The sequence below is a fragment of the Centroberyx affinis genome, unplaced genomic scaffold (assembly GCF_046629955.1).
Source record: "Centroberyx affinis isolate AG114_WGS23_722 - 3 ecotype Tasmania unplaced genomic scaffold, CSIRO-AGI_Caff_v1 ptg002428l_1, whole genome shotgun sequence".
In the NCBI taxonomy this organism is placed as follows: domain Eukaryota; kingdom Metazoa; phylum Chordata; class Actinopteri; order Beryciformes; family Berycidae; genus Centroberyx; species Centroberyx affinis.
In genome coordinates, this window is record NW_027280673.1 from 171,912 (window position 1) to 186,097 (window position 14,186).

Below are 14,186 nucleotides of genomic sequence, written 5' to 3' on the forward strand. Positions count from 1 at the left end.
TAATATGTTGGTATTATATTTCAAGCCAAGTGTTTCAACTCCGTTGAGTGCTTTGCTTCGTCATGCAGGCACGGACTTTCAATACAAACATGGGGGAACTCTGATTTCATGCCAAGTTTGTATATTCTGCACACATGGCCAAGAGAACAGCCAATAAAACAACATCGAGGAACCTTACTTGTGATCTAACTTCGCAGATTTCTTCAAGACATAAACTTATGTCGTTTTGAAGTTAGAAGTTGGGACTGATTTCCCTGCTGGGGTCCATTCCACTCCGCACAGCGCCGCGAAACCAGAGACACTGTGCGGATCAACTCCTCCGTTTCTGGTCCATAAACAACACGACAGCTTTACAGCCCGCCCTCTTAAAATAGACTCTCCTCTCATAGACGGTACTACATGCCCATCAGATGAAAATTTTATCTGATTGGTCATGAGAGCGTACCGGCGTGGTAAACCTGTGACGGCTAATCAATGCTTTGGCGAAGGAGTTGAACAACTAACTCTTTCATTCAAGCGTTTCATATGAGGTCTGTGCACAGGTTCGGTCCCCTAGCCCTACCTTGTATTTTCAAAACAAACCATTTGTCAAAACATGCTAAAAGTAAAAAAAAAAAGATAGTAGCTATTAGCTAAGTGATTGACTGAATAGTGGTCTGCGTTTATTTCAACTGCGATAAAGGCATAGCCTATGTCAGAATGTAAGCACTATTTAAGTAGATTATCGGCATGAGGTTCCAGGTCAAAAGCCATATACCCTTTAATCGAGTCTATCTCCCTCCCATATGGCAGCAGTCGGTAAGAATAACCATTGCCACCAGGCCAAGGCTGCCGTCTTTTCTTGGATTAAAGCACACGCCCATACTGAAGTTTTTTTTTTTTAATCTAGTCCAACTTCGAATATGTTTACAGATTTGTTTCTAGAATGGAGCAGAAATGTATTTATTTATGCAGATGACGTTCATTAATAAGTCTATTATAAATATATTATGGACACTGAAAGAATATTATCTTCCTATGCGCTGTTGACAACACTGACAAGTAGGCCTATGTCCAAAATGTATTTGGTCAGTTCAGATGTTTCGAATAAATGTCATGTAGGCCCTACCGTACAAATGCATTTTTTGTATGTTTTGAATCAATATGATGTGAAGTACATGTATGTATGTTACAGAACAGGTATCCTCATAGAACTAGCCTACATCCTATTTGTTGCCCCTCTGTGGTTTCATGTTGCTGATGGAACTGGCATTGTTCCTGTGGGAGCTGTCCGCGTGCGGAGGTTCTGAAAAGACAGCGCCCGCAGTCTCCATTGGACTCTCTCTCTCTCTCTCTCTCTCTCTCTCTCTCTCTCTCTCTCTCTCTCTCTCTCTCTCTCTCTCTCTCTCTCTCTCTCTCTCTCTCTCTCTCCCTCCATCATAAGGACAGTCTGTCGCTGCTGGAACAAGAATTCAACTTTTAATGTCTGGTCGCATCAGCAAACATCCCGTGACCATAGAGGTCATTGGAGATAAAAAGCACCTGCTGCAGCCTTCACCCAATACATATTCGATACCCACAGTCAAGGCCTCAGTGTTTTGGAAGCGACAAGCGATCCCCACCCATGACAGCAGCAGGAAACTTTGAAGGCACAACAGGCCATTTATCAATCTGTCTAGTCCTCCAGATGTGGGTTAAAAGATGAGACTGGCTGCTTTAATCCACTGAAGCTGTGACCTGCTCAGCACGCATAGTGCCATCCCCCACTTTATGGAGGGTTAGAGAGAGAGAGAGAGAGAGAGAGAGAGAGAGAGAGAGAGAGAGAGAGAGAGAGAGAGAGAGAGAGAGAGAGACTATCCCCCCCCCTCTCTCTCCCTCTCTCTCTCTCTCTCTCTCTATTTGTGTATGTGTTGTGCATGTGGTCTCTAACTGGGCTCCTGCGGCGCTAATGCTTCACATCAAAACTAGTTCACTCTGACACACTCCGCCACTCCTTCCACAGCTCAGCCGAATCTGGAGCACTGCATCATTTCAGTGTGTGTGTGTATGTGCGCGTGTGTGCGAACAGGCAGCAGCATCTTTGGGTAGCCTGGAGAGAGTTGCATTTCACAGTTCACAGCACCACCGTGTCTGAGAGCGGCTGCCTGAGAGGCGAGACTGGCCGTGACCCGGTTAGAAATAACACAAGCGACAACAAGCGAGGCTGTCTCCATCGTTTCGGCTCGGAGGAAGTCCTCGTCTGCCGTGGAAGTTACAATGTCCGACTGCAGGAGGCAGTGGAACCGGGAGGATGAGCTGCCGGTCTACCTGGCGGGACCGATCACCACCGGGCCGAGCCAGCGGAAATCCTTCGGAATGTTCAGCTCCGTGGAGGGGGCGTTTGAAAGCAAGACCATAGACTTCGACAACTACGCGGTGGGGAGAAAGGGGAGCCGCACCCCGAGGAGTGGGAGCCGGGAGAGGCTCCTGGACGCTGGTGACCCCACCAGCCAGACGCCCAGCGAGGCCCGGGGCGGGTCACCGGTCAGCTCGCCCGGGGAAAGGGACGACGGACGCATCGGTGTTGAGGTCAAATATTCCTCCTGGAAGGAAAACCAAAACGGGAAGGTAGGGCTGAAGATTTCATTTCCAGGCTTTCTTCTTTGTGGCGTTTGCAGTTCTGATTGCCTGAGTCACGTATGAAGCCGTTAAAATACTCGATAAATGCACACCTGTGCATGCTTAACAGTTAATTTGATGCCATAACAGCAAAACGCTCACACCTTAGGAACCACTTTGTTTAGCTGCTGTTGAAGAGCTATAGTCTATTGCGAAAAGAGCAACATCTAATTATTATTATTTAATTATTATTGATTGAAAAAATAATAATAGGCTAGGCCTACGCTAAAAATTGTGTGTTGGCGTCGTGTTATAAACGCAGCAAACAACTGGACGCCTTAGTGATTTATTTCTTAAACACGTTTTCAGGATATGTTTGAGGCTGATGCTGTCTGCATATATGATTAACTTTTGTGCTGCATTGCAGTTTGGCCATCCTACGTGTTGACCTAGGTCTAAATGGCTCTAACAAAACAACCACTCCAAAAACATGGCAATGTTTGAAGCGTGTCGAGACAGACACTCATCTTAAAGTCCCTGGTGCTGAATTGAACAGCGACAGACAGGCATCCCTCGTTGTATTGTTTTTCTCTTCTCACGTGCGGGGGGCGCGCTCCATCCTCCACCATCTCTCTCGTGCCGTGAACGCCACAAAATAGACGCTCGCTCTCTCGCACGCGCGCACGCACGACAGTTTCTCGTTATCCGCCTTTCTCTGCCCGGTGAGTGAGGCGCGCTCCACGCTTCCTGGCGCAGCCGTACGGCGGCGGATCCACCGCTCTCCCAATCTCTCTCACACACACATACACACGGAAACAATAACCAACACACATCGGGGGAGACAAAGGGGCGCAGAACGCAGCGCAGGGCGCCGGAGTCACCGCTACCCGCTTCTGCGTTGACTGCCTGGGGGCAGAGCGACAGAGAGAGCATGTCTGGGACCAATTACCAGGGGAAGAAGAGCATCCCCCATCTGACGGTAAGAGACCCGGCCTGGCTGGCCGCATTGGCCGGAGAGGCTCTCCGCTAGTCTGCAAATCCCTGCTCCCAATGCCGGCAGAGGGGATTAAATTCTTAGTGTGGCGGCAAAGAGCAGAAGGCCCATCTACTGTGTGAGACAGCAGAACCAAGACACAGACAGAGGTGACGATTCTCGACCAGTGTGCGTCAAATCGAGCGCGTCTTCTCGCCCAGGGTTGGACAGGGTTGTGTAATCACGCCGCCTGTCAAAGAGATTAACTCTGTTGATATGACGCGATGTGACGGTCGAACAGGGGTTGCACAGGGTCCAGAGACAATGACGTGCACAGCACAGCACAACACAACACAGAGGACTGGGACTGGGTTCTTGCAAAGGGAAGCATCCCTGTTTAGTTATGTTGAAATGTGCATTCTGCAGCACAGAATGCCTCCTCTCTCATTCCAAAGTATTGAAGGGCCAAATTAAAAGCTGAATGCAATAAGCATTGACATGACTAGGTGTTAGATTTCATGGGGTAGATATAAAGGAATGCATAGAGCTAAACTCTCCATCTTCAAGACCAGAGCGCTTTGATGTTTTCAAATCTCTCCATTTGTAAGCATCCTTATTGGCTAGCCAAGTATTCAGCAGGGTTGTCAGCTACCGTCATCTCGAACCATGGATGATCGACGGTTACCATGGAGACCTAACATCTTCCTTGTGCAGTTGCCAGGCATCCTCCATGGCGGGAGAGGGTGTGGATGCATGTACTGTAGTGTGTCAGAGACATGTGCCTCTTTTATCATTGTGCTTCTAACTATTCGGTGTTTGATTGTGCTGCTAACCTGATCATGTACTGGTTTGCAGCTCTACACTGAATGCAGAAAAGAGGAGGAGGCAGATATAGGATTAATAGTAGTTGCTGTGAGACCCCACCCATGCACGCCACTTCTGTGATTAGACATTTCTGCACTTGGTCATAGCATTGCCAAAATGTCATGCATTACATAACTGATTGTGCAATATTCTGAAATGTCATAACTGAGAACAACCCGCCTCTCCTTCTCCCTCCCTCCCTCCCTGTCTCCATCCCTCTATCCCTCTCCCCTGCAGAGTGAAAGGCTGTTGATCAAAGGAGGGCGAGTGGTCAATGATGACCAGTCTCTGTATGCGGACGTCTACATCGAGGATGGGCTCATCAAGTGCGTATATAAGGAGCAAAATACAGTATGTCAAAGAAACACAGAGGCACAGAGATACAGATATATATCATAGTCATGATATCTTTTTTTCTTTTTTCTTTATATTTTCTTGTCGATAATGACCTTGATAATAACCTGTCCGCATTCATACTTCCTCATTCCTTTCTTCTTTTCTGTCCCCTCATCCTCCACAACCCCTTTGCGCCAACACCCATCAACTTTCCTTCTCTCCATCTTTCCCGGTTACATCTCTGCCTCACCGTTCCTCCCTTTCTCCTTCCTTTCCTCCGCCCCTCTCTCTCTCTCTATGTCTGTATTCGATCCTCGGCAGGCAGGTGGGGGAGAACCTGGTAGTTCCGGGGGGCGTGACGGTGATCGAGGCTAATGGCCGTATGGTGATACCGGGGGGGATCGATGTGAACACCTGTCTGATGAAGCCCTACCTGGGCACACAGCCTGTTGACGACTTCCTCCAGGGAACCAAGGCTGCGCTGGCTGGGGGCACCACCATGATCAGTGAGTGTGGCTGCGTGTATACACACTCGGCAGCACACACGCACATACATACACAAATGTATCCACATATGCATTCAAGCATGCCAAAGCTTAGTCACCCGCACAGTCCATCCCATACTAACCTTTGACCTTTGCCCCCTGTCAGTTGACCATGTGAGCCCACAGCCGGGGGACAGCCTGCTGGAGGCGTTTGAGCGCTGGCAGGAGGCTGCAGATAGGAAGGCGTGCTGCGACTACTCCCTCCACGTGGACATCCCCCAGTGGCATGAGGGCGTCAAAGAGGAACTGGAGGTGCTGGTGCAGGAGAAAGGTACAGTCTAGTCTGTGGTAATTCTGTAGTATTTTGTAGCTGTGGTGGTTGATGTAATTCTGGTTTCAGTTCCATAGCCATCCCTATTTTGGTCCCAATTCAGAAGAACAATAGGGATAGACTTAGAAACAATTTGGCCCAGTGCAGAATCCTCTTATGTTGGAGGCACAGTGGAAATCCATTGTTGTCATTACTGTGCTGTCATGGTGGCAGTGTGTGAAATTCTCTTGTAATCTGTTTTGAGCAAAAAGTCGCCTTCCGTTTTGGGGAAAATACAAAACAAGGGAGTAAGTCTTGGCTTAGATGTTTGGCAAAAACATGCTGACCCCGCTTTAGACATATAGGGCAGGTTTGGATTTTGAAATTTGAAATTGGCTATAATCTTGACTTCATACATTTAATTTCTTGAAACTTTATGCTTTATCTTAGCTATGGTCACACAATTTGACTGTGCAATGCATGTTTCTGATTTTTCCATTTCCCCCTTCCTGTTGTGAGTAAATGAACGCCACCCTCTCCACCTCTGTCAGGTATCAACTCCTTCCAAGTGTACATGGCGTATAAGGATGTGTACCAGATGACAGACACTCAGGTTGGTTTCACACTATCATCTTCACAAATGGCACACATGGGACACTAAAAACCACAATGACACAAGGACACAGATATTTCCGCATGTGAAATGATAGCCTCTCGTTGTTCTTTCCTTGTTATACATTTCCTCTCTTCTCACACGTCCTCTCTTCAAAACTCTGTCTCTGTGTCTGTCTTGGTCTTTGTCTCCCTTTTTCCCTTAATCTTTCTCCTTCTGACTCATCCCCCCCACAGCTGTATGAGGCTTTCTCCTTCCTGAAGGAGCTGGGTGCTGTGGTTTTAGTTCATGCTGAGAACGGAGACCTGATTGCTCAGGTAGGCGCCCTCGAACCCCCTCTATTTTTGTTTCTCACTGAAGAGTGTCAACTGCCCTACAGTGTCCACTGCAGTGGAGATATTACATAACGCCGCGGCTCTGAGCGAGAGGATTAATGCTGATGCTGCTGCTGAGGATGACAGGTTTATCAGAGGCCACCGTGGCTGCTGACCATGATTATACTAATGATGATGATGTAACGGTGATTAAAGTGGTGACGGTGATAATGCTGATGCTGATGACAGCAACGATGATAGTGGTGGTGGTGGTGGGGATGGCGGTCCTGATGATAATGGTGATAATAATGATTTTGGGGACAATTGCGGTGAAAACCATGATGCAGATAAAGATAAGTGAGGGTGATAAGTGATAGTGGAAGCGGTGATGTTGATTCATGGAAATGGTGGCTGTGGTGGTAATGATGATGAAGACAATAAAGGATATTTTTATTTGTGGTCTAGGAACAGAGGAAAATCCTCGGCATGGGAATCACTGGGCCTGAAGGCCATCCTCTGAGTCGTCCTGAAGAGGTGATCTCATTTTCTCTTTCCCCTTCTAAATCTATCCATCCATCCATTCATCCATACATCCCTTCATCATTTTATAGACTTGAATGTTTCCTCTCTTCTTGCCATGCAGCTGGAGGCTGAGGCGGTGTTCCGTGCCATCACCCTTGGCAACCGTGTCAACTGTCCTGTCTACATCACCAAGGTGATGAGCAAGAGTGCAGCCGACACTGTCACCCAGGCCCGGAGGAAAGGTCGGCTCTTATTTTCTTATCCGCTTCCTATTTCTGGTCAACTTTGCACATCAAGTTAATAATTTTCTGATTCTCTTTCACTTATTCTTTCGGTGTCAATTTAATGTTCTGTTGGCATAGCTGGTAAACTCTCAACCTCCCTGTCACCCACTATCTTCCTCCACAGGTTCTGTAGTTTTTGGGGAGCCAATTACAGCTAGCCTGGCCGCTGACGGTTCTCACTATTGGAGCAAGAACTGGGCCAAGGCAGCTGCCTATGTGACTTCTCCGCCTCTGAGTCCTGACCCCACAACCCCAGACCACCTCCACACACTGCTGGCCTGGTAAGATACAGTTCTATAGAGAGGCAAAGATTTAACTCGACCATTATTGCATACAAGGGGTATAGAAACCTTTTCGGCCCAGGGCGTCTTGTAATGTAGGGAGCGGTGAACAGGAACCAGGAGCTTGTTATAACCTAGCCCATAGTGTTTTATGTAATGATAAAGCTATGGAAAAATTGTGTAAATATTGCTAAATCTTGATTAATGAACAGAGAATATTTCATTAATACTGGAACACGTGAAACTCTGATCACATTTATGCAGTATGAAGGCAGTCAAAGTGCTTAAATCACTGATATAGCCTCTGCACAATGTGAAATGCAAATCAGCTCCATGATATCCAAGGAGACACCTGCAAGGATCTAAGTCTCACTGTCTGTCCTCAGAAGTTAGTTTGGTATTCACACCACAAACACCTGCTGGTGTAATGCACAATGTCAAACCTGCTTCTACTCAGAACGAGAGCATCAGTGAAAGAGAAAGATACATGTCGATGGAGAGAAAGAAAAGGTGTGTGTGTAAGGAAGAGAGGGATAGAAAGAGTGAGACGGAGTGAGCGAGACAGAAAAGGTGAGAGAGACTCGACAATGCAAAGGCACTATATAATCCTTTGGAAGCCACAGCTATTTGTGAAGTAAAGTATATTATTAAGAGTGACTGAAGTTTTAATTCATGAGTACAAGAATGTCATACTGCAGTAAATAATGGACAAAGTGCACTGGATCAGCCCCCACACACACACACACACGCATGCACGCATGCACGCACGCACGCACACACACACACACACACACACATCCATACACAGAGAGAGCATCCTGCTGTACACCTTTCACTGTCCCCGATTCCATAAATAGCACAGGAACTAGAATCCTTCATCATCTGTTGCCTTGGCTACCAAGTGCTCCCCTCCACCTCCTCCTCCTCTCTCCTCTTCTCTCTTATCTCCTCCTCTCTTCTCCTCTCCCCTTTTCGTCTCTTCCTCTGCTCCCCCCTCGCTCCTCAAGGCGGGTCCGTGTTGTCACAGCGGTGGTGCGACACTGCCGTTGTCTTTGAGCTTCTGCTGAAGCGACAGGGTATATTTTTAGGTTAGTTTTCGGAGAGGTGAACAAAAGAACAACTCTTTGAAACATTTCAGTGAGGCCTATTCTTTTGATAATAACCACTCTCATGGCATAGTGGGGATGATCCCATGGCTCACTATCGCATAATAATCTCTATAATTAACAAATGAGTAGATGAAAGTATGAAATTCATCCTATTGTATATCACAGGGGAAAGTCAGTAATGCAATGTGCCTTTATGTGGTGTAGTTAAACCTTCAGGGAATGGTACTGCAGCTGTGTTGCACCACTCTGAGTGGCTCAGCTGGGTGGCCTGTCTGCCCTAGGCCAATACATGACTGGTACTGTAATTCAACACCATGCTGCTCAACAAGGACACCTGGTGGCTGCTAGAGGGAATGCCTGTTTCTGTGTCGGTCATTATTTCCAGGGTGCGGGCATTGTCTTCCGTTGAGCTTTGCAGCCAAGAATCCTTCAATTGATCATCGGAACACAAAGATTTTGCTGCCCGTATTTTATAGTTCAAGACTTCACAAGAATCTGCAGGGATAGTATTACCTTTGACAGGTTAATCAATGCTATATAAAGGGTATACTGATGTTTTCCTGCTATTGTGTTGCCATTGATACAGTGGGGACCTACAGGTGGTGGGCAGCGCACACTGTGCGTACAATGTCTCCCAGAAGGCCATTGGTAAGGATGACTTCACCCTGATCCCAGAGGGAACCAACGGGGTGGAGGAGAGGATGGGCTTCGTCTGGGACAAGGCTGTGGTGAGCGCTGAGTATGTGTGTGCGTCTTTGTCGCTGTGAGCGTGCTATACTGTATGTGTTTGTGTGGTACATTTGCTTGTTTCATCTACCATTCTAAACATCCACTTCTCTATCTCCCAGGCCATGGGGAAGATGGACGAGAACCAATTTGTGGCAGTCACATCTACCAACGCGGCCAAAATCTTCAACCTGTACCCACGCAAGGGCCGGATAGCGGTGGGCTCCGACGCTGACATTGTTATCTGGGACCCTGACAGAATCAAAACCATCACTGCCAAACTTCAGCAGTCGGTGAGGACAAAAAGAGTGAAACAGGGTAGCAGGAGGGAGGGGAGAGGAGAGGTGGAGTGAAAGGCTGGGAGTGAAAAGGGGTAGAGAGGGAAAGGAGAGATGGTGAGAGAAAAGGGAAGAGGGGTAAATTCTTAAAGGAGTAAGAGGAGGGATGATGATGATAAGAATGGAGTGAGAGACAATTCAACTCATCTATAAATATAGAGCTAGCGGTTGGGGGAGGAGAGGCAGAGGAAGGATTGAAGGGGGGAGGAGAGGGACCGCAGGAAGTATTGCATATGGGAGATGGCAGAGTGTGAAATGGGATAAAAGACCAAGTCAGAGATCAGAGGAGGTAGAGAGAAGCCCAGAATGTACTTCTAAGTCAGACTGCAGCTTGATATTCAGCCAAGCTTGCAATTACTGTCAGCAATATGATACCATACTGGTTAGGTGCAGTGGTGACATTACTTACAAACACCATCAGGTGTAAAGGTTATATGTATAAACAATGCTGAAATGCTCTTTGGCAGGTGATTGTAAGGTTTATCTTTGAACTTTGAAGACAGAAAAAGGCAAATTCAAACTCAGGACAATGGTATCAGAGGTGAAATTTTTCTTTGAGCAATGTGACATTATACAGTGAAGATGGTAAACACTGGTTAATGTATTCAGTCTGCTCTGCCACTCTCAAAGGCCCTAATCCAGACTGGTGCCGGCTTTAGGTTATAATCCTTCTCCACCCCTCACCCATTCTGTGCTACCACCTCTCTGCCCATCCCCCTATATTCACATTGTCGTTCTCCTTATATGCCTCCAGCCTTTCCCCCACTTATTCATCCCCACTTTTCTCATTTGCCTGCAATTTACTGCACCTATTAAGTCTTCTGTCTCATTCTCCTTCCCTCTGTTGGTCCATTCCACCCTCCTGATGCAATGATGCTATCTGAAAATGTACAGCATACAGCATATGGAATCACAGTTCCAAATAGAATGAATCCTATATTCTTAAATCCTATATTCTTACTCTCCATCTTGTTCTCTCTCTTTATTGCTTGTATCCCACCCCACACAGGCTTTGGAATACAACATCTTCGAGGGTCTGGAGTGCCGTGGAGGTCCGGTGCTGGTGTTAAGTCAGGGTCAGTTGGTATATGAGGAAGGCACACTGCAGGCTCAGCAGGGCACTGGCCGCTTCATTCCCCGCAAGCCCTTCCCGGGCTACGCCTACCAGCGCATTAAGTTCAGGAACCAGGTACAGTACATAGGTGGCTTTAAAGACGGACACTTATAAAGCAATATTTCACTGCGGTGCCCTGTCATGTTTAAAAAGTGTTACCCTCAGTGCTTAATTTGTAAATGATGAGGTCCCGGACCACCAAGTGGTCGGTGTTCCCGTGAGTCGGTCTGGAGGGAAAAGGTTCCAGAACATATCAAGACAGCATGCGCATTGGAGGCACGGTGGTGCTCAGTACAGCCATACAGCTTACTGTAGACATAACAGCCTAAACATTACTAAATGACCAACTATATGACCTAGAGCTCCGACTACTGGGGACCTATAACAATATTTGATTATTGCATAGGCTACATAATGCTCATTTTTAAAAACCTGCCCTTCAAGTAGTAGACTAAAGATATAACTGCACTGTGCACAACATAAAAATGGCCACATAGGCTACTATGAGACATCCTAATCATACATAAAGGAAACTGCAATGGCTTCAACCATTTACCAGAGAAATTCTGGCTCAAGTAGTTACACATCAATATTCAATACAAATACTTTCATAGGATATCGATTTTGAATATAGGAAACAATGTCAGCGAATAATGCAATAAAACGTGTCGTGGTGCAGCTAGAAGTCGGCCTAAACGCGACACTCAGCTGGACCGTGCTGGTTTTGAAATGCCCACAGTGATGTGGCTTACAGCCCTTCACGTCAACCAATTCTCATGTTATTACCAATTATTTCTGGACACTCAACATAACGTGCACGTCCACATATTTAACTGTGGGACTTACAGGTCAGCACTCCAAAAAAATTCTGTTTCGCAGTCATCTACGTCCCAGCAGAGACCTAACAGATTACAGAATATGCTAACATGTTTACAAACAAAAAAAATCATGCTTACCTTGTCTAATTTTCCAAAATAGTCCACACAGCTGACATATGGAATGCAGGTAGTCCAAAACCGTGAGGTGCCGGATCCTGTTCTGGCAAGATCCGGCACAAATTAAGAACTGGTTACCCTAGTATGATTCAGTGGGCAGTAAACATCCAATGTTAGTTACAAAATATATTCCTCAGCTATATGTACAGTTGCATTCTTTTGTCATTTAAATAGAAAGTGATACCAGGAAAACAACAACATGAGCCACAGAAAAGTCCTGTGTTAAGGTGTTTAATCTTATACACGTCATTTTGTTTCTGAAGTGTGACTGGTAAGTATGCTTTGTGTTTCTGTCTGTGTGTGTTTACTATCCAGCTGAAGGGCAGGCAAGGTGTTACTCGTGGGTTGTATGATGGCCCTGTATATGACGTCCCTGCCACCCCTAAATACATCACTCCCGCCCCATCAGCCAAAACCTCACCCACCTCTCACCAACCTCCACCAATACGCAATCTTCATCAGTCCAACTTCAGCCTATCAGGTAAGAGTATTATATTATCACATACTGTCATTTTTAAGGTCTGAGGATACTTTTGATGTTGGTTGGAGCTGGGATATTAGGATGCATTACATGAGCTAGAATAAAAGGAGGGTTGTAATGAAGAACACTAGAATGTATACAAGAGAGGGTCTGGAAAAAAAAAACCTGACACTTGAATTAAATGTCACATCATATTGTCTTCATTTCTCAGGGGCGCAGATTGATGACAACATCCCACGTCGCTCTGGCCACCGCATTGTAGCACCCCCTGGTGGTCGCTCTAACATCACCAGCCTTGGTTGAACACTTGACTGTGCACAAAGTGTGGTTGGGGTTTCACCTCTTGAGTGTGTGTGAGTGTGTGTGTATGACTGAGAGTGTGAGCACACTGGCACGGATGAATATCTTTGTATTTTTTGGTACAACGGTCTGTATGACTCCAAGGCCACAAAATGAGACGTTCTTTTAGACCTTTATGATTTTATCACCTTGCCTTGAGTCCATAGTCACCAAGAAACATCAGCTGCACATTAACGCTTCCAGTACAAGAAGAGAATGCTTTACTCTTACAATCAACCAGTTCATTCAAACTAACTGAAAACTCACAGACTCACTCAGAATCGCGGGCACTCACACACACAGAACCAGTGTTGGACCCCTTCCAAATGTGAACCCAGCGTAATATCTTAATATCATAATGTTGTCATTTCCTCCTCCATGAGCATGACCTCCTCCTCCTTCTTCATCATATCTCACCTCTTATGGGTCTGATCAGACATGGTGCTTCTATCCACCCCTCTGGTGGACAGCTGAAGAAATGACGGCTTTCTCCTTTCAACATCTTTGCAATATCTGTTTTCAGTGTGGCTCAAGTGGGTTGGTTGTACATATTGCATGGACATGTTTTTAGATGTTGCACTACTTGTGGTTTGTTGTTACAGCGGAGGTACACAAAATTTTTATTCAAGGCACATTTGACATTGTATTGGACAGCACAGAAATATTGTAACTAATCTTATATTGGTAAATGTTTGCTTTAAACACATAAAACACTCACTGTGGATAGAGCCAGCTATTCATCAAGCACATTCATTATAACATGACCTCAATAAAAGCAATGCAACTTCCTCTCCATCATCAAATAGCACATACTGTATTCAAATGTATCAATAAACTCCCATAAAGTGAGAACCAACTAAAGCAGATGAGCAGTTAAAACAAATACAAAAAACACAGTAGTGGTCTCAGACTGCAAAACCAATTTCCACTTTGAACATTACTGTACCTACATGATAGAGTTTCAAAGAAAATGAATTATGATGTGTGTGATAGTTATGTTGTCTGCCAATCACTCATGCAAGAAATAGATCTTTGTTGTGACAACATGCTCAACTCACTGCTGTAAAAGGGCTTCAGCTCCCACTGTTCTTCTTTACACATTTACTGAGAATCCTTTTAAACTGATTTATTTGATCTGATTAATTCTGGGTGTTTTCTTGGTTATGGTACATTTAGTGTTTCTATGCCACTCTGTTTTGTTGCTGTTGTCTGGTGTCTCCAATGGAATCACTAATGATCAATAAACACTTGACTGTTGTGAAATATGACAATAAAACCAATACTTGTTTGAGAGTTTATTCGCCTTGTGTTGCTTTGACAACTCATAATGCCTCCCACATACCTCCAGTGGCTCTGCATTCAGAGCAAACTCCATTTTCAAAGTTTCCTTCTTTCTGAATAAGATAATTATAATAAAAATCAGAATGTAATCTAATCACACTGTATTTTTAAAAGAACCCAAATAGCTGGTGCCCAAATTGCAGGTATCAGTCACGACAAAATGTGTCAAACATGCACAACCTGC

The 14,186-nt window shown here is 45.6% G+C and overlaps 1 protein-coding gene across 2 annotated transcripts; it reads left to right on the top strand.

Moving 5' to 3' along the window:
• The first annotated feature begins 2,235 nt into the window (after positions 1 to 2,235).
• crmp1 (collapsin response mediator protein 1) lies at positions 2,236 to 12,625 on the top strand. Of its 2 annotated transcripts, none has more exons than XM_071533769.1 (14): positions 2,236 to 2,586; positions 4,652 to 4,740; positions 5,072 to 5,256; positions 5,402 to 5,566; positions 6,097 to 6,158; positions 6,395 to 6,475; positions 6,938 to 7,006; positions 7,116 to 7,236; positions 7,403 to 7,559; positions 9,255 to 9,396; positions 9,517 to 9,687; positions 10,742 to 10,921; positions 12,157 to 12,322; positions 12,534 to 12,625. In XM_071533769.1, the coding sequence occupies exons 1-14, from the start codon at positions 2,236 to 2,238 to the stop codon at positions 12,623 to 12,625; spliced, it is 2,031 nt and encodes a 676-aa protein (XP_071389870.1). The 2 variants fall into 2 exon arrangements, with proteins under 2 accessions (XP_071389870.1, XP_071389871.1); XM_071533770.1 differs by lacking the exon at positions 2,236 to 2,586 and adding an exon at positions 3,509 to 3,556.
• Positions 12,626 to 14,186: the final 1,561 nt, after the last annotated feature.